Source organism: Periophthalmus magnuspinnatus, chromosome 4 (assembly GCF_009829125.3).
Source record: "Periophthalmus magnuspinnatus isolate fPerMag1 chromosome 4, fPerMag1.2.pri, whole genome shotgun sequence".
NCBI classification, from domain to species: domain Eukaryota; kingdom Metazoa; phylum Chordata; class Actinopteri; order Gobiiformes; family Gobiidae; genus Periophthalmus; species Periophthalmus magnuspinnatus.
Window position 1 is genome coordinate 21,052,143 of NC_047129.1, and position 19,794 is coordinate 21,071,936.

The 19,794-nt window shown below is 40.3% G+C and overlaps 3 protein-coding genes across 3 annotated transcripts in view; 1 reads left to right on the forward strand and 2 right to left on the reverse strand.

Moving 5' to 3' along the window:
• dohh (deoxyhypusine hydroxylase/monooxygenase) overlaps positions 1-19,794 on the forward strand; it is a 272,673-nt gene that overhangs the window by 116,937 nt on the left and 135,942 nt on the right. The window lies entirely within an intron of this gene.
• On the reverse strand, positions 3,701-18,039 carry podn (podocan). The gene is made up of 11 exons (XM_033965420.2): positions 17,975-18,039; positions 14,194-14,429; positions 13,729-13,822; positions 13,101-13,165; positions 12,482-12,591; positions 12,259-12,415; positions 10,825-10,940; positions 7,248-7,461; positions 6,101-6,544; positions 5,197-5,345; positions 3,701-4,002 (listed from the first exon to the last, which is right to left on the reverse strand). The coding sequence occupies exons 2-11, from the start codon at positions 14,422-14,424 to the stop codon at positions 3,855-3,857; spliced, it is 1,728 nt and encodes a 575-aa protein (XP_033821311.1). The 5' UTR covers positions 14,425-14,429; positions 17,975-18,039; the 3' UTR covers positions 3,701-3,854.
• cherp (calcium homeostasis endoplasmic reticulum protein) overlaps positions 6,486-19,794 on the reverse strand; it is a 142,999-nt gene continuing 129,690 nt past the window's right edge. The window contains exon 21 of the mRNA XM_033965357.2: positions 6,486-6,496. The gene's annotated coding sequence lies outside the window, so the exon portion shown is untranslated. The remainder of the gene's footprint in view (positions 6,497-19,794) is intronic.

Below are 19,794 nucleotides of genomic sequence, written 5' to 3' on the forward strand. Positions count from 1 at the left end.
TAAATAGTATAGGCATATTCATATTATTATATTATCTTTAGTGTAAATCTATGGCAACTTTTGTAAAGCTACGTTGAAAACAGCGGTCAGGAAACAGTGGAGTCTGGCAGTCTTTTGGCATGGCCACTGTTTGTGTACTCTTAGGGACCTGTCGATGCAGGTAAGTCACATGGGGGTTCTGGGTGTAGGTCTTGGTGTAGTCTTGCTTTGCCGTGCAGCCTGCTGTGGGTTGTGGCACCACACCACACAGCAAAAGTAAACAACAGAACTGCATGTGAATTTGATTTTTTCTACACATCAGGCACAAACATTCCTGGGTATACTTTTTTCCTGGTGCTGTTTAATATATCAAACGTGTTATGAGTTTGGTTGCTTTGTTCAATAAAGACAGTCATGAAAAACTGTGTAAGTCTAGTGACAGTGGGTTATGCATATTGGCATACATGACATGGCTTGGCACTATATTAACAAGACAGTATGCAAATGTCATTCAAGAGGGGGTATTTTACTTCTACCCTCCTGAGAACCAAGGAAAAAAAGTGTCCTAAAATTACTGTTTCTGTGTGATTTCCTATCTATTTGGGCCTAAAAAAAACACCTTACAATTTAAATTAAAATATATATATATATATATATATATATATATATATATATATATATATATATATATATATATATATATATATTTTTAATTTCACAGCATGTCCACTGTAGAGTACAACAGGACGATATCTATGTGAAAATAGAAGTGAATTTAGAAAATGAAAAAAAAAACAGCAGATTATATCTTTAGAGTGATATTCGCTCAAGAACAAATTCAATTTGAACAAAAACAATAAAAATGTAACTGTTAGCTGCTGCTTGCAAGAACAAAATGTTTGTAATAATACATTACAGTGTAATGTAAAATATGTATTCAATTCAACAGTGAACTATAAGACATAGAACATAAGTAGTTCTGCTTTTCTTCTTCTGGATATTTTAGCTGTGGTAATCGTTGAAGCATCCTTTCTTTTTGGTTATGCAGAGGAACATCTTGCATTTGGAGCACCTGATGTATGTCTTACCATTGCAAACCTTGTTCCTGCATCTTTCTGCATGTTTGATATCCAACATCTCTGGCATGTGTCTGGCTCCTAGCCTACGTACAGATGACTCTGGTTGTGGGATCCTTGTTTTTGTTGGTGGCTGATACTCTTCCTCACTGTCTTCACTGCTGTCATCAAATGAAGGACTATCCAGCAGCTCTTCACCCAGGTGCAATCTGAAGTCCAGGTACTGCTGTGTGTTCTTAGCTGGTTGATTCAGTGCTTTGCTGTCAGACTTGTACTGGATCCAAGCGTTTGTGATGGCAACATCAAAGAAATGTGTCATCACACATGACGTCCACTTCTTGGTCCTGGTTGACATGCGGTAGAAGCTCAGCATTCGGTCACAGAGGTCTACGCCACCCATGTTGTTATTATATTCCCTGATTACTGCTAGCCGTCTCACCTGGACATGACCTTTGTCTTTGTTGGACCATCTGCTGCAGATATCCTCTGGATCTTTACCATAGACAGTGGAGGCCATCAGAACTGGTTTATTATCAAACCATTTTGTCACTGCCAGCTCAGATCCCCTCCAGACCAATGTCACTGAAGCCCCTCTCCCTTCTTTTCTCAGCTGCTTATCTCCTGGCAGCTGGCATTGCTTTGGGAGCCTGTTCTTCATAATGGTTCCAGTTGCTGGAAGACCCTTTGAGAGCAAAGCATCCATGAGATTGATCGTTGTGAAATATCGATCAGAAAACACATAAGTTCCTGCAGGAACTGACTCTGCCATTCGCAACACCGCTGCAGCTCCAACTCCCAGTCTTTAGCCCATAAAGGTGTTCTTGCCCTGATAGACCTCGAAATCCAGGACTAGACCATTTGGCGAGGCAAGCACAAAAACCTTTAGGCCAGTAGGGTTTGGCTTTCCTGGCACATACTGCCTAACTGGGCAGCGGCCTGTGAATGGGATGATTTGCTCGTCCAAGCACACCTTGTCACTCCTTGAAAGGCTGAGACAACCTTGCCTCACACAGTCAAGCAATGGTCTGACTCTCCAAAGAATGTGCAACTCCTTTGCCTCTTCAGTTACATCCAGGTCATTGACAATCTTGAATGATCTCCTCAGCTTGTAGAACCTATCTCTTGTCATTTTCCTGCTAATAACTGGCACTTTAGTCTTTTTAGCCCAAAATATTTTGACTCTGGGATAGCCACGGCAGGCCATATGTACTGATATGCCAAAAAAATCTTAATTTCTTGGGCAGTAGTATTCAGTGACACTCCTGTAGTTTGCAGCTGTCTTTGATTTGTAAAAGCTGCCATATCCTCAAAGATTCTGTTATCGATGTAATGTGAAAAGTACTGAATTGGACTCCAGTATTCACAGATTGTAGGGTCATCTTGAAAGGCAGGAAGCCCAGGTAGCACAGGTGTGAATCTGTTATGATGGGGGAAAAAATCAAGTTAATAAAAGGAGGTTTTTTTTTTTCATATCAATTTGGATTAATGCAGTAATTTCAGTGTCATGGATGTGATATGACTCCCTATTGACCAACAAACTTTCTAAGCATATTTTTAGGTAACTTGCATATATTTAACAGCATTTACACCTATTACAAATACTACAATCATCTAGCATGATCATAAAATATAATACATTAGCCTGAAACTAAATAAAACATACAAGTTACTCCTGGCCCACAGAGCACGAAGACTTTGCTGCCGCCTCTCTGCCTCTGACTCTGTCTCATCCGATTCTCCTGCATCTTCTTCCTCTCCTTCATCATCATCTTCACCTATCACCGGCTGATACTCCTCATTCTCATCCTTTCTCTCTGCTTCACTTCTTTCACATACAACAATGAGCAGTCATTAAATACATTTAAATGGTCCTGGTGTCCACTACAGTTGACGTTCATTAAATGCCTGTTATTTCAAAACAGAAATAATGAAACTGTTTTCAGATGTAAAAATGCTGTTCTTAACATGTTTATGAACAAGAAAATATATAATTATCATGGTAAAAATAGCAATAGATATAGAATATTTGACTTACCTCTCCTCTTTCCATAAAATGTGGTTGTTGGTGTGGCAGCCATCTTGATAGAGGAAAACAGTAAAGTTCCCAGCATGCAAACCCATCACATGACACATCACTGGAAAGCCCAGGATGTCCCCTACAGAATACTGTAGGACTTGGGAGGGTTACTCCAAGTACTTAAGAAAGATACAGGTGAACAAAATGTCCATTGTAAAGGACACAAATGAATGGGCCGGGTCTCAGGAGGCTACGGGGTATTAACTGCTAATACAATAATATATAAGATCACCATCTTTTATGGTTTTGAAAATGTTATATTCAGCAAGAACCAAAAAAATAAACAAAACAAAACAAAAAAATAAACAAAACAACAAAACAACAACAAAAACATTAAAATGTTTTCTAAGTTTCACAATTGGTGTGCATTCCACTAATGAAACTATTACACATTGCATCAGGTTTGTAAAGCTGTAGCGTATTGTTTTGTATCATGCTTTTGAATATTTATGGAAAATTCTCGTGTGAGAGCATGGGTGACATAGTGTTTGATTAGGACATGGGAGAGATTACTAAATTACTGAAACATGCATGGATGACACATGAAACCATTTAAGGAATGTTACTCATAAGAGAACAAAGTTGGAACATGGTAGAAAACACCAAAAAGTCCATTTAACATAATACCTCCTCTTTCATAAACTTTTAAAAACAGGTGAAATGGGTGGGATTGAATCGATCTGGCATCCAGCACCAGCCGCTGAGCCTGCACAGAGATGCAGTCAGATGTCCTCCTCCTCCTCCTGGTCCAGTGGAATAGTGTCTGATGATCTTGGTCTGAAGGAAAGCTCAAAGTCCAGCTCCACGTTCAAATCAGGCAGGAGAAAGAAGGTGCTCTCGTCCACGGAGGCCACTGTCAGACGATTTAGCCTGGGGAGAAAAAAAACAAAATCTCCTATGTGTTTTTCATTTTCAGAACCTTTTTTACTATATTTTCAGTTTTGGAATAACTATGTAACATAATTTTTACATTAGTATCAACACTCTTATTACTAAGTAGAAAGGTTCCACTTGTATCTATTGTGCAGGGGCAGTATAAAGTGTGGCACACCCTCTTATAAGTCCTGTGCTCAGGTCTCTTCACTGGCTTCCTGTGGCTCAGTGAATAAACTTTAAAGCATCTCTACTTGTGCTTGTGTACAAGTCTCTCCATGGCATAGCACCAAAGTACATCTCTGAAATGTTAGTGCCTTATGAACCATCTCGCACTCTGAGGACTTCAGGGACCGGCCTCCTGCTGGTGCCCAGAGTCATGACTAAACAAGGTGGAATCAGCGTTTCAGTTTTATGCAGCTAAAACCTGGAACAATCTTCCCGAAGATGTGAGACAGGCCTCAACTTTGACAATGTTTAAATCCAGGCTCAAAACAGTTCTGTTCAGCTGTGCATACGACTGAAAGGTTTTTATTCTGCACTCTTCTGTTTTAATGTTAATTTTATTATGATTATTAGTGATTATTTACGTTTTGATTTGTGCGTTTTTAATGTCTTTCTTATTCTGTAAAGCACTTTGAATTATTTTGTGTACGAATTGTGCTATATAAATAAACTTGCCTTGCCTTATGCAGGTACACAGCTGCCTGTGTCCCTCAGAGCAGAGCAAACTGTGTCTATTGAGTTGTGCTTGGTTGTGCACCAGTTTGTCTGCCTTAAAATTAAGCTAGCACTGGTTTTAGCCTTGATAAATCTCAACAAAAGCTCATAACATGAAGTTTGATTAATTCACATTTTCATTTTGGAGTTAATGATTATTTTGAACCTATACAAATTTTCCTTTGATTTTATAGGAAACCAAGTTGCTGTGCTACTGACTGCTGCCTCTTGCCAGTGTTTTTAAGGTTTGTCCACAATTTAAATATCTTAAAGTTTACTTTATTTTAGATGTGGAAGCTGCATCCTCACAGATGTGAGGACATGTTGATGTTGATGTAGCCCAAAATGTTGGAATGATTAAATAAAGTAATGTTTAAAAATACTGTGAAAAAAGGACTACATTTTGAAGTGTGCTCCACTGGTTATCTTCAATCAATAGTGCCTATGTGAATAAAGTAAAGAATTCCTCACTTCAGATCAAGTCCTTTAAGGTTGCGCATGCCATCGAACGCTGAGGCAGGTACAGACGAGATCCGGTTGTTTTGGAGGTGGAGATATTCCAGGGACTCTGGCAGGTCTGGAGGCATATGGGTCAGGAGATTCCCAGAAAGGTCCAGTGTCTGTACAAAACAACAGTTATTATAATTCTTATACATACAGATTTGGTGTTACACTTGATGGGCTGGGTTCATATCACATTTGAAACTGCACATAGTTTCAAAATCCATAGAGTTATATATATGACCAGTCAAAAGTTTGGACACACTTTTTCATTTATTTTTCATCTTTATTTCCATGTTTATTTACATAGTTGATTCTCACTGAAGGCATCAGAACTATGATTGATGCATATGGAATGTAGTAAAAAAAAAAATATATATTTCTTTTAGATAAAAAAAAAAAAATAGTCACCCTTTAGTTTGATCACTACTTAGCACTCTTGGCAGACCCTGACAAGGCACAGATGTGAAGTGAAAACCATTTTAGGAGATTTCATTATGAAAGTCACAGAGAGGCCAAGGGTTTGTAGCACTGTCAACAAAGCAAAGGGTGGCTGCTTTGAGGATTTGAATTTAAATAAAAAAAAAATGTTTTAAAAATCTTGAGTTATTTAACTTTTTTTCTTTGCTACATAATTCCATACATATTGCTCCATATATTTGATGTCTCCTGTATATATATAAAATGTAGAAAGTAGTAAATATGAAGAAACAATTGACTGGTAGTGTAAGTCCCTGCCTAAATCTAGAACATGAACACAAGCTTTTGTCGTAAATATACATTTGTAAATATACTGGTCAATTTCAGCCAATAAAGTTCTATGGTTGGAGTAATGCAAGATAAAATAATGTGAAATCCATTAGTTGAGACTTACAATGAGCGTGCTGAGCTCCAGCCAGGCCCCCTGATAGGCAGAGTTGAGTTTGAGCTGGTTGTTGCTGAGGGCCAGTCTGTTCAGTTTGTCCATACCAGACAGAGCCCCATGTGGGATGGAGCTCAGCTGGTTGTTGTTGATCTCCAGGGTCTGGAGGCTGCGGGGCAGGCCCAAAGGAAACACATGCAGGCTGTTCCCAGACAGATCCAGAGTGCTGAGATTTCGCAGCTTCCTGAAGGCCTCCTGGTGCAGTTTGTTGCTGCTGAGCCTGTTATAGCTCAGGTTGAGTTCTGTCAGAGTATGCAGCAGAGCCAGGTCATTGCGTCCAATCTCAGAAATGGAGTTGTGTAGTAGCATTAGGGTTGTGGCTCTTCGTGGCATCCCCCGGGGAACTCTCTCCAAGAGGTTATTGTACATGTGCAGGGTGTGGAGCTTTTTCAGGCCCTGCCACACATTAACAAAACAGGAGAGTCAGGGGTAAGTAGGGAACCCTCCTCCAACCTTTGAAGAAATGTAATTTTTCCATTTCAAGTTTTAGTGTTGAATGTACTGGTTCAAGTTTCCTTGGCTGGGTTTGGCCAAATTGAGTGTGTTCACAACTGGGGCTGATATATGATATGTGCCTGTTTCTTAAGTGTTCTGTTAAGAAGGCACTCTGAGTGATTCATGACTCGCTCTCCTCAAATGAGAGATCCTCCTGTTATGGCTTTGTTTAGCATGGGAAATTTGTATTGTTATGGATCTCTTCGACTTAACTTTCGTAATACCATCTGTTATGTATGTTATGTTGTTATGTCTTTTCTGTGCGTCTAGCGGCCTCCAGCCACTTTGATTAGACTAAACTGGCATGGTTGTTTTGATGGTATAAATACTCTGTATGTATTTTCTTTCTCAGCTAAGGGCGAGGCGACACTGCTAGGGACACAGCTCTTTGACAATTGTGCACAATTGATTCAATAAACCAGACTTTTGATTCAAGACAACTTCTCTGTTTATTTTTATATCTTTAAGATTTTTTTTACTATTAGAAATTCCACAACACTCCTGATTCACATGCTGCCTGCCGGTGGCTGTATATTTGTTCTACAGAATCACCACAGAATGTTAGACATGGAAGCCATGTAGTGTGAGGATGCGTAGTGCGTACCTGGAAGGCAGCAGGGTGTATAGTGCGTGAACGCAGCTTATTGTTGTGAATCACAAGGTACTCTAGGCTCCGGAGTGAGCTGAGACTGTCTGCAGGAATGCTGTGGATGGAGTTCTTCTCCAAGTGGAGCATAAGCAGGCTCTTTGGAAGGCCACTGGGAACAACACTTAGGTTGTTGTTGGACAAATCCAGATACTCCAACCTTTTCAGATCACTGTGGAATAGAAACAGAACATGAGGTTCCTTTGTGTTTTTAAAGTTACCTTTAAAAAAATAAAATAAAAAAAACAACTTGATCTGAGCATCTTCACCTTCATCTGCTGGACTGGGAGAAGAAATCAGGCCTGGAGTTTTTGGTCCTAAAATAGCACTTGATATTATCAATGGACTAACTTGACTCTTTGCCTGCAGGTGGAAATTAGTTTTTTGTAAAAGTGCATTTATCTCAGCTTTTTGTCTCAAAATGGCAGTTTCTGACAAAAAACTTTGATAACAAAAGGATACATAAACTAGATAATTTTATGAAAGCAGAGACTTATTTCCTTTGGCTCACACATTTACATTTTATTTCTTTTCTGTGAGATTGTTTTTAAAAAAAACATACACGCTCAGGTTGCTTTTATGAAAAGGGCTGACAGTGAAAGAGTTAATAATTGTCTATATGCTTACTTCATTGTAACTGTGGGGGTTGGTCCAAACCAGAAGTGCTTTCCTGTTTTAGCACATTTTAATTATATAATTATAATAATAATTAAAGCCGCACACAGTCCTTTTTTGATAAAAAAATAATTATTAAAAATTAAAATTAAAAAACTGTTGGGGGGAGGTCTGTGTTGTTTTTTTCATGGGTGGGACTCCACCCATGTTCATTATATTTATGGACAGAATTTGTAGGTGCAGCCGGGGGCTGGAGGAGGTCTGGTTTGGGAACCAGAGGGTCTTATCTCTGCTGTTTGCAGATGATGTTGTCCTGATGGCTTCATCAAGCCAGGACCTGCAGCAGACACTGGTGGAGTGTGAAGTGGCTGGGGTGAGAATCAGCTCCTCCAAATCCAAGGCCATGGAAAAAGGTGGTTTGCCCTCTCCAGGTGGGTGGTGAGTCTCTGCCTCAAGTGGAGGATTTCAAGTATCTCGAGGTCTTGTTCACGAGTGAGGGAAGGATGGAGTGTGAGATTGACAGGCAAATCGGTGCAGCGTCTGCAGTGATGCGGTCGATATATTGGTCTGTTGTGGTGAAGAAAGAGCTGAGTCGAAAGGCAAAGCTCTCAATTTACCGGTCAATCTACATTCCTACCCTCACCTATGGGGTGAGGGTAGGAATGGGTTTCCTCCGCAGAGTGGCTGGGCCCTCCCTTAGAGACACAGACGGAGCTCGGAGTAGAGCCGCTTCTCCTACATGTCGAGAGGAGTCAGCTGAGGTGGCTCGGGCATCTATTCAGGATGCCTCTTGGACGCCTCCTTGAGGAGGTGTTCCGGGCATGTCCCACTGGGAGGAGGCTCCGGGGAAGACCCAGGACTCGCTGAAGGAACTATGTCTCTCGGATGATCTGGGACCGCTTTGGGGTCCCACTGGAGGAGCTGGAGGACGTGTCTGGGGTGATGGAAGTCTGGGAGTCCCTGCTTAGACTGCTGGCCCCGCGACCCAGCCCTGGATAAGCGGAAGAAAATGGATGGATAGATACTTGATTTCCCTGCTCTTAATAATAATAATAGAAATAGAATAATAATAATAGAAAATAGAGGTATGTTCTCACTGGCTTCTTTGGTCATTATGACATGAAGGATGGGTGTATCAAATTTCGTTTCTCTGGTGTTGCCCATGTGAAGCGGCAGCAGGCGGGTGTGGGCTTGCTCATAGCCCATAGTGAGAGACCTGTCCCTGTTAAGGACAGGTCTCTCACTGTTCTGTCGGCCTATGCGCCAAACAGCAGTGCACAGTACCCAGCCTCCTTGGAGTCCCTGGGAGGGGCATTAGACAGTGCAGTAGTACCCCAGTACTACTGGGGGAATTTCACACCCACATGGGCATTGGCAGTGACACCTGGAGAGAGGTGATTGGGAATAACAGCCACCCTGATCTGAGCCTGACTGGTATTTTGTTATTGGACTTCTGTGCTAGCCACAGTTTGTCCATAACAAACACCATGTTTGAGCACAAGGGTGTCCATTGGTGCACGAGGAATCAGGACACTAAGGCCCGAGGTCAATGATAGACTTGGTCGTCGTGTCATCTCTGTGTCTTGGACATTGGGGTGAAGAGAGGGGCAGAGCTGTCAACCGAACACCACCTGGTTGTGGGTTAGATCCCCTGGCAGAGGAGGAAGTCTGACAGACCTAGCAGACCCAAGCATATCGTGAAGGTCTGCTGAGAACGTCAGATGAAGCCTTCTGTCAGCAGGGCCTTCAGCTCACGCCTCTAAGAGAGCTTCTCCCAGATCCTAGGCTAGGGAGGCTAGGGACAATGAGTCCGAGTGGACCATGTTCTCCATCTCCATTGTAAATGCAGCTGCTGGTTGCAAGGTCTCTGGTGCTTGTCACAGCAGTAACCCCTGATCCCAGTGGTGGACACTGGAAGTAAGGGATGCTGTCAGGCCGAAAAAGGAGTCCTATCAAACCTTGTTGGTTTGTAGAAGTCCTGAGACAGCTGACAGCTACCAACAGGTCAAGTGTGCTACGGAGCTGGAAGTAGTTCGGGGGGGCCTTGGAGGAGATCTATTGATGTTTGAGGTGACACTAATAAGCCGTCTTTCAATATTTTTTTCTTGGGACTTCCACTCAAAATTAGAGCTCATCAAGTTCTAATTTTTGATGCCTGTCATTGGCATGTTTATTATTTTTGGGCCTCTGGACACAGTTGTAATTAGTCCATTGCTGGCACAATTCTCAGCTCTCGGATCAGAAATAATAAAGTATTTTTGAATGTATAACAACAACTACGAAAGCTACAGTGTCCAAAGGAACTACTTAAGTGTTAAATGGTAAAACATTACATTTTTATATAGCACTTTTCCATCTTCAAGGCACTCAAAGGGCTTTCCAACAAGGAACCACTCACCTATTCACACACATTCATACATGCATACGCATACAATGAATACTGTCATTGTGTCCTTGTTGGGGATGAACAACAAGGACACAATGACAGTATTCATTTGTGGGAGCTAGAATCGCACCACCAACCTTTGGGTCAGTGGATCTGACAGCTCAACCAGTGATGTTTATGTTAAGAGCAGGATTCAAACCGCCAACCTTGAGATCAATTCAATTCATTTATTTTTGTAACGCCCAAAATCACAACAGTTGTCTCGAAGGGCGTTCATGTTTTGGTTGATGGGGGAAACCGGAGTACCCAGAGGAAACCCATCCAGACACGGGGAGAAACATGAAAAACTCCACACAGAAGGGCCTGGCGACCCGGGGATCGAACCAAAACCTCTTGCTGTGAGGCATGAGTGTTGCCACTCAGCCACCGTGCTGCCAAGATCAGTGGACAAACACTGAACTGAGCTACTTTTGCCCAGCTAGTCAAAGATAAGTTTTAGTTTTGTTTGTCTCTGGTTTACTGGTGTGTTTGTACCTGAAGGCCATGGGCCCGATGCCCTGGCTGCTCAGTAGATTGTCCTGCAGATGTAACTCCCTCAGGTTTGACAGATTTTCAAAGGCCCCTGCTGGAATCGCCCTCAACCTGTTGCTCTGAAATAGCCACAAAAATAAAGCCATGTTCAACTCTGGCCAGTAATTGAAATAAAACAAAAGATGCTTTATGACATTACCCAATTTTAAGCCTTTTAATTGGTTCATTTAACATATTGGCACGGAATAGCAGCCATGTATCCATTGGCCAGCCCCTGGACAACAGTGGCTACAAAAAGTAGCTTACCCCCAGTGATGATTGTTACTTAGTTCAGCTTGAGTCAGGGAACTAATAAAAAAAGTTAAGATGTTAAAACACCTAATAGTCTAAAATATTGACACAAAAAAGGTAAGAAAGTTAAGATATCCAGACATCCATTCTGCAAGGTTGTACTGCTGCCCCAGATCTTTGTCTATGACCACCTGATGTTTAGAGTCTGCAAGCACAGACTCTAAACATCAGTTGTCCTTTGGCAACTACCATCTTAATGACTGTTAGACCCAGGTGGATCAAACATATTAAAGAGGACACAGAGTTACACAAAGTTAAACAGTTTATTTTAAGTAAATTTTAATTGACTTTAAATTGCCCCAAACCCAAAAACAAAGTAACAACAGAAAGGTGGACCTGATGAGCCTGCCAAACAGAACAGTATGCAGGACCGGGCCAACCACGTACAGGGCCAACCCTGTACCGGGCCGTAGAGGCCGGTGCCGACATCATTAACCTAAAACCAAAACCATCCCCAAACCAAACTTAGCAAACAAAAGACAAAAACAGGACAGCCGTCCCACCAGGTCAAACACAAAATGGATAACTGCAGCTAACAGGTGTAGTGCAGCCTGCACCGAGCAGCAGTCAGAGCGCACGACGAGTGCACGCCACAGGTGTGGAGGGCGGGGCGGTGCGCAGTGAGCGCGAGCAAGAATGCAAGAGAGCGCGTGCCATGAACAGGCGGCCTATTTATATGCCGACCGGCCACGCCCCAAAACAAGCATAAATATAAAATATATGTAAGATAATGGGGCAAAGGGGCACCAGCACGTAACACAGACCTATATATAGTATATTTTGACTATATATATATATATATATATATATATATATATATATATATATATAGTCAAATATAATAAACTAAAATATAATAAACTAAAATATAATAAACTGTGTTTGAGTGGCACTGCCTTAATGTGAGCCCTCCTCTTGCTGCATCTACAACCGATCTCTAAACACAAACGCTAGCAGCAGAAGAGCTCAGTCAGAACCTGTTCCTCATGCCCTTATAGTTTGCCCTGGGCACAAACCAAACGATACAGACAAATTCACTTTTACTTCCCATGCTCAAATATGAGGGTTATTCATGGTGCACTTCACCTTGAGGTGGAGCTGATGGAGGCTGGCCGGCAGGTTCCTGGGCACCTCGGTCAGGAGGTTGCTGGACATGGCGAGGACCTCCAGGCTGTTGGAGCCATTGAACATGTGCTCAGGAAGGTTGGAGTTCGTCAGATTGTTGTTGTGGAGATACACCGACCTGAGCCAAACAACAGTATGAGTGACAGCTGAGAATGTGCAAGCTTCACTGGACACACAGGGTTACCTTAGCTTAGGCTTGTAGCCAAATGTATACGGATAAATTCTTGTAAGCTCATTTGAAGTAAAATCTGCACTTACTAAGGAATGTGGCAGTGCCTTGGGAGCAGAAGTGAGCTGTAAGAACAGATGCCTGTGTAAATAACTTAAGGATTTATTCATAGCTTATCCACACTGAAGAACTGCATCAAATTTACAGTTAAAGCCACAGTATGCCATTTCTTTTGCCAAAAAATTATAAATAAATAAAAAGCATGTTTTTTTCATTATGGATGTTTTTATTGCTCTGAAAAACAAATAAAAACACGTGTCCTTACTGTGAGTGGGCTTGCATCTCCACAAACCTGACTTATTTGGCCTGGAGGAGGGCCATTGTTCTTTTGATTATAATATTTCAAAGTATGGCATGAAACAGAACTATCACAATGAAGAATGTTCCGAGGTATGGTTTTATATTTCTATTTCCATGGAATCATGCAGTGATTTTACACCCCCTGAAAGTTATATATTGTTACTTTTTTAAATTTGCTTTTATAATTCAAGTTAATCATGGTCCTGCCACTGAACCTTCACTGCCATCAGCTTTGTCAATATGAGCTGTGGGACAAAGATAGTGTGAGACTTACTTTGTTATTTGCCAGGTACAAAAATGCCAACTGTTCAAGCATTTCAAGGCCTTCATCCTCAAGACCTGTGAGACAATATTTATTATTTGTATTTGTACATATGGAATACTACAGTGATTATTTTAGAGTAACGTTGGGAGAAAACACAGAGGTTATTTGGCTAGATTAAAAACTTAAATAAGTTATCGACACTGTTAAGTCTTCAAATATTTTCAAAGATATGAGAAAACTGTATGACTGGACACAAATATATGCAACTTTATTTACTGTATATTTGATAGGGAGAAATACATCAAACATAGATGAACATGGTAATCTGATGCACAGCCTGGGCTAATTCACAACACCAGTTCACTAGTTCAAGTTACAAAAGGTTCATCTGGACTTTATGAATCCAGACATTTCGACTCCCATCCAGATGTCATTTTTGATGGTACTGGTTTGAGACACTAGTATTTAACCTATCGCTAAGTCCTGCCCCCAAAGGAGGAGTTTTAAAGTGAAACTTCTCTGCCTTTGTTTACAAACTGATCTAGCTATGGGTCATGGATGGGAGTCAAAATATCTTGAAATAAAACACGGTGTAATACTGTTTGACTAAAAAATGCATCCCATCGGTTGAGCTTACCATCGCTGGAGAGGCCGTTGTTTTGAAGATTGAGAGTCTCGAGTAGGTGCAGATGTGAGACATGCTCTGTGGTTACTTCGTTAATCATGTTGTTCTGAAAAACACACACAGGGATGAGTTCAAACCCACCACATTTCTCAAAATGCTACAGTGTGTAAACATAGCATCAGTGAGCAGAAGTACCAGTGTCAATGTGCATGGAAAAGTCATCCCAAAACTTTGTAGCTCTAATGGGTCATTAAAGCTGCTAGCACACATAATAATTTAGAAAATAATCCTACTAACAAAAATATATGAGCGACAACTCCTTTGAGCAATTAATTTTCTATGGAGCTTCGATCCATCATGTTTTTAAAATGTCAGTTATGTAACCTATGTAACCTTTTTACTTCCACTTCCAAACTTAGTGTATCTAAACTTTGCTGATCCTAAATAAGTGAGTCTGCATTTAAAATCTAAACTCACCTCTAAATAAAGCTGTAGGGTCTTGTCAGACAACTGTTGGGGAAACTCAGTGAGCTCCGCCCCTGCACAGTTCACTGTACTTTCTGAGACACATTTACAGACCAGCGGACAGCTGCTGATGATGTTTTCAGTCTGTGTTAAGGGAGACATGTGAGGCTCCTGGCAGAGTACGGCCCAGGTCAGGAGCAGTGCACTCAGAGCTTGCGTCCATCTGTGCTTCTGGATGAACATGTCCTCTGCACACACAACAGTCTTTAGTCAAGAACATACCACATGTTCTTAACTTCGGATAGGCGGCTGCATAGGTGGAATCACAGTATCATGTGGCAGACTATTGGTACTGTTACAAGTCTTTGGGACTACTTTACAGTAACATCCAAAGAGATTAACCATTTGCCTAAATAATAACTGTGAAAACGACATTAACAGCCTGAAGTACAGAGATCATTTGAGGACATCCTCAGACTAAACTCCCTTCTGGGATCAAACTGGAAGAGGGTGCCAAAAAAGAATAAAAATGGAGGCAGGACACCGAATGACAGATATTCTAACATTTCCTTCAACTCAAATGTTGCATTTTTTTTAATTTTTTATTATTATTATTTAATACTCACAACAACATTGTAATACATCTTCACAGGTATCTTAGAGCATTTTATACAAATATCCCTCTGGTAGTCTAGCAGTCTGAGGGATAACTCCTTGTCACTTTAAATGAGTTTGGTCTGGCAGATCAGCATTCTTGGTTCTGGTCTACCTGCTGCACTCACCTGCATTCACATGGAAGCAGACCAGAAAGCACAAAAAACATGGAGGCGTCTTAATGAGAGTAAAGGCTTATTAGTGGACCAAATCTGGAATTATTTCTCTCTCTGCCACCAGACTTATTTTCAAGTTTTGAGCTTCAGGCTTGACAAGGCTTATTGTGCACTTTGGTGTATCGCCCTCCAAAGTTCAATAAAGACCCCCTAACAGGCCTATGGCCAGTTTTTGATTGTCAGTAATTTTAATATTCACGTCTGTTGTGAATCCAACAGACATGAATATTAAAGACTTGGTGAAAGAATTTTTAAACTTGATTGAGTCATTTAACTTAACCCAGTCTGTGTCAGGCGCAACACACGAGAAAGGACACACCGTGGACTTGGTATTGTCCTTTGGTCTTGATTTAAATTTGATTTGCAAAATGCACTTTTTAGTACATTGGAGTCTCTTGTAAATCCATGTAACCAAAATGTTGTTGTGCCCTCATCTACACTATCCTCTGTTTTGGACATTGTAGCCCCAACAGTCTGTAATTCAGCCTTCCTTGTGTCCAGATATTATTCCAAGTTGTCTGACATTTATGATTCTATTGGACCTTATTTAGTTAATGCTGTTCTTTGATGTCTGTTTATTCCCTTCCCTGAAACATACTGTGGTCCAGCCACTCATCAAAAAGTCTAATCTTGACCCTAATAATCTTTCTAATCTTAGACCCAACTCAAAGTTTCCCTTTTTGTCCAAGGTTTTAGAGAAGGTTACATATGACCAACTGCAGGCTTATCTTAATCTGAGCAAAACTGGTGAAAAATTAGTTTTAAATCCCAGCACAGTACCAAAACAGCTCTTTTAAAAGATTTTAACGGGGAATTTTGCAGTTCTTTTCCTTTTAAACTTATGTGTGTTCCTCCTGGAGACACATTTGTGCATTAAGGGTACAGCACTCTGTTGGTTTTGACCTTAGCTGTCAGACAGGAGTTTTTCAGGAGTTTTCTGTACTCCTCTCCTGTGTGTCCCTTAGTGTACAGTGTGCCACAGGATTCTACATTAGCACCTGCCCTCTTCACTCTGTACATGCTTCCCCTGGGTGATGTTTTTAGAAAGCACAATGTCACATTTCATTGTTTTGCAGATGACAAATATATCTGCCAGTGACAGCCAGTGATTGTCTTAAGGGGGCTTTATCCAATGGTTGACCACAAACGTCCTGAAATTAAAATAAAATAAACTGAGATTGTGGTCTCTCCCCAAACTAACCGACTGCTTTGGCATGACAGTGCAATTGGTCCTCTTATTGTTGCCCTGCATTAACAAATTTTGTGGTGACTGTTGACTCCATGTTCAAAATTGACAAGAACATTAGCTCATAAAGTCATGAAGTCCAGCTTCTTTCAGTTGAGGTTTCTTGCTAAAGTAAAACCCTACCTTCCTCAGGTGTATTTTGAAAAAGCAATCTATGCATTTGTGACGTTGCGTGGGTATTATTGTAATTCTTTGCATGTAGGGCTCAACCAGGGCTAGACCAGGACTCGACCAGGACTCCCTTACAGAATGTCCAGAAGAGTGCAGCTTGTCTAGTGACAAAAACTAAGACAAGAGCACATCACACCTGTTGTGAAACCTTCACTGGCTTCCTGTTTTATATCGGGTGCAATTCAAAGTGTTTATTGATTGTGTTTAAATGTGTTTACATTTGCAAAAATTGTCAGATCTGGACGGGTGTTTCTGTATTTTGATTACCTGGACATTATGTCTGAATGAAAAATAAAAAAAATAAAAATTCTCCAACTAAGTTAAAATGGGTTGGAAAATTTTTGTTTGTCATAGACTCATGACATTTGGCACACGCTCTTTATGTGATTTTGAACAAAAAAGCCAACAAAAACCAACCACCACGTCTGTAGAGACCACACCCCATCTCTGAAGGTGGCTTTTTTGAATGAAAATATGCAGATGTCTAGAATCCAGGCTTTATGTTTTAACAAATTTGTACTAGGGGCTTTATCCGATGGACTCCAAACTGAGGCAGCATGATCAGGGATGATCTGGGATGAAAAGTTGTTAAAATAATTTTCATAAGTCCCAGGGTGTGGTCATAACGAGCTCTTAACGAAGCCGCCATTTTGAAATCATAAAAATCCTTGAAATTTTGAAAATAAAATCAGATTTGCAAAGTTAAAATGCCCTGGAAACATTTACAGGTATTGCCGGAGTGCAACAGTGGTACATTTGAATCAAATGTCAAGCCAGGGTTTGTAGGCAGCCATCACAGTGAACCATGCCCTTCCACAGCTGTAAGGGTTATGAGGGACCTTATCATTGCTTGTGGTTTTAATTTAATTTAGTAATTAATTTAATTTAGTTTATCACCACTCATATTGCCACAACAGCAAAAATCAGATACAGCGCATTTCAATAGTCTAATAATTAAAGAATGAGCATAATAATAGCATGTTCTAAAATCACAAAAGAAAAATAAAATCAGTCAACTGGTTTTGTCCAGTGGAATGTTTTATATTTCTTTAACAATGGATTATTTTTCTCTAACAATGGAGTAGACCTGGACGACTGAGGGATAACACAGACATGTCCTAAAATGTTCACCATAGAGGGACTGGAAAACATGGACAGCAGAACAAGTCTCTGGTGCAGATGAAAGTTAAGGACAAACATGTTTACGTTTATTTTTGAACACTATCTTGACATTTTTTGACCCATGCATGGGTCATTTTCATAAGGAAGTCTAAATCTTCACATCTATCATTAAAGCAGCACAACTTGAACAGTAAAAAACAAACTAAACGTATTCTGAACTGTAAAACTGTAAAAATGAACAGTCACTCATGTTTAACCCAAAGCGTAATCCAGTTCACTTCTCGGTCTGAAATAAGGCAGCTGTTTGCTTGCACAGACTGTCAACTAAAAGACTATGGTTCCTGTGACAGATGCTTACATAATGTATTGTTATCCTTGTGTCAACTTGCCAAATATACAGTGTCCTCATGCAGATATACTTTACCCTGCGGTCCAGGTGTGTCCAGATGTGGAAGCTCGGATGACCAACGGTCTACAGCTTGTCCCACAGCTCTGTGAGGCTGAGTGTGGACAGAGGGGAGAAGGGAGAGGCCAGAGGGGGAGCAGCCCGGGACCCTGCCAACAAACACATTCTTCTACTTCAGCCGCTCCAAAATTCACTATACATGAGTCATATTTCACAACAATATCTGCACTTAGCTATCGTGGGTTGTGAAAGGGAGGCCACCCATCAAGTCTGTCCAATGGAAAACTTACTTTAAAAAAAAAATAATAATAATATTAAGATTGTGTCCTTGAGAAGAGACATACAAACGGAATATGGAAATGGTAATAGTGGGTTTTTAAACAAGCTGGATACAATTAACTGTTTGAGCTTGGATTATGCCTTGCACTTTCAGAAAAACCTTATTGTAGAGGCTGGATAAGTCTGACCAATTCTATGCTCAGGGTTAGACTGCAGTACAGAAAACCATATACTAGATACTAATCAATACTATAACTAGAATTGAAACAGCAGGTATCTATACTAAATAATACAAATAAAAAAGTCACATTCACACAATAGAAATCAACCTTTCCTGAATAGCTTTAGAATGATGTTGACTTGTATCAGAACAAGTATAAGACACTATGGACCACTATGGAACCTTTCTGGACCACTGAGGGATTACACAGATATAAGGCCACACGGGAATAGAAAGAACTATGATTCAATGTTGAGTTTTAATTTTAGAAATGTTAGTATTGTGATAACATTGCATCGTTCATTGTCAACTCCAAAACAAAAATGTGTTAATGTATGGAAATTCAACAGGGCACTGTTACTGAGCCAAAACTTTGCGGCCAAGTAAAAACAGTAAATTATTTAAAGGAACAGTATGTACCTTTCTGGAGATGAGTAATCCAAGGAAAATCTAAAGTTAAACAAATCTTCATAACATTCTCCATAGAGAGATGAAGTTTATTATATTGTGGAATATTATAGCCAAAGGAACAACATTTCCATGGAGACAAGCAGGAGGAGGCCCACTTCATGGACAAATAAGAGTCAGGTTTGTGGAGATGCAAGCCCACTCACAGCAAGGATGCATGTTTTACACTGCAATAAAAAAAACATCTTTTAAAAAAAAACATGGTTTTATTTTATTCTATCATTTGGCTAAAAAAAAAAAAAAAAAGTTACATACTTTGTTTTCAATGAGAGATGGACATTTCAAATGTAAGTGAGTGGGATTGGTTCAAATTTCAGGTGAAATGGCAAGCTAATGAAACTGGTACATAAACTACAGAAGCACAAATTAGCTGAAAAAATAAGGTCAACGTGAGAAAAATCCATTTTACCTAAAGGCACAGGGCTGTTAGATTGTTAATCAAATCAAAAAGACTTTATTTATCTCCAAACCAAACCCAGTGAGAAGACCTGTGTTTAGAGAGGGCAAAATGCTCCTTTGTAAGATCAAAAGCCAAATGAATCTAACAAGGGGAGGAACATTCATCTGATTTGGCCTTGAGAAAAATGCAGTAAAAACAGTCTCTGCGCAAACAACCAGCATATATGAGTATAAAGTTAATGTGATGTTTTTATAAACATAAAAACAAATGAACAAATAAAGACAGGTTAGTATTAGAGAAGAATTTAACCAGGGACTGATATAGCTTTGAACCAAATGAAAAACAGTGAATCACCAGGAATCAGTGATTTAAACCTGACAGAGAAATTGCATTTCTGCTCTGTGCCAACCCCACAGTGCCAACAGCCTCTTGTCTCTTGTCTTCAACTCTTGGGCAACTACAGTTTATTCT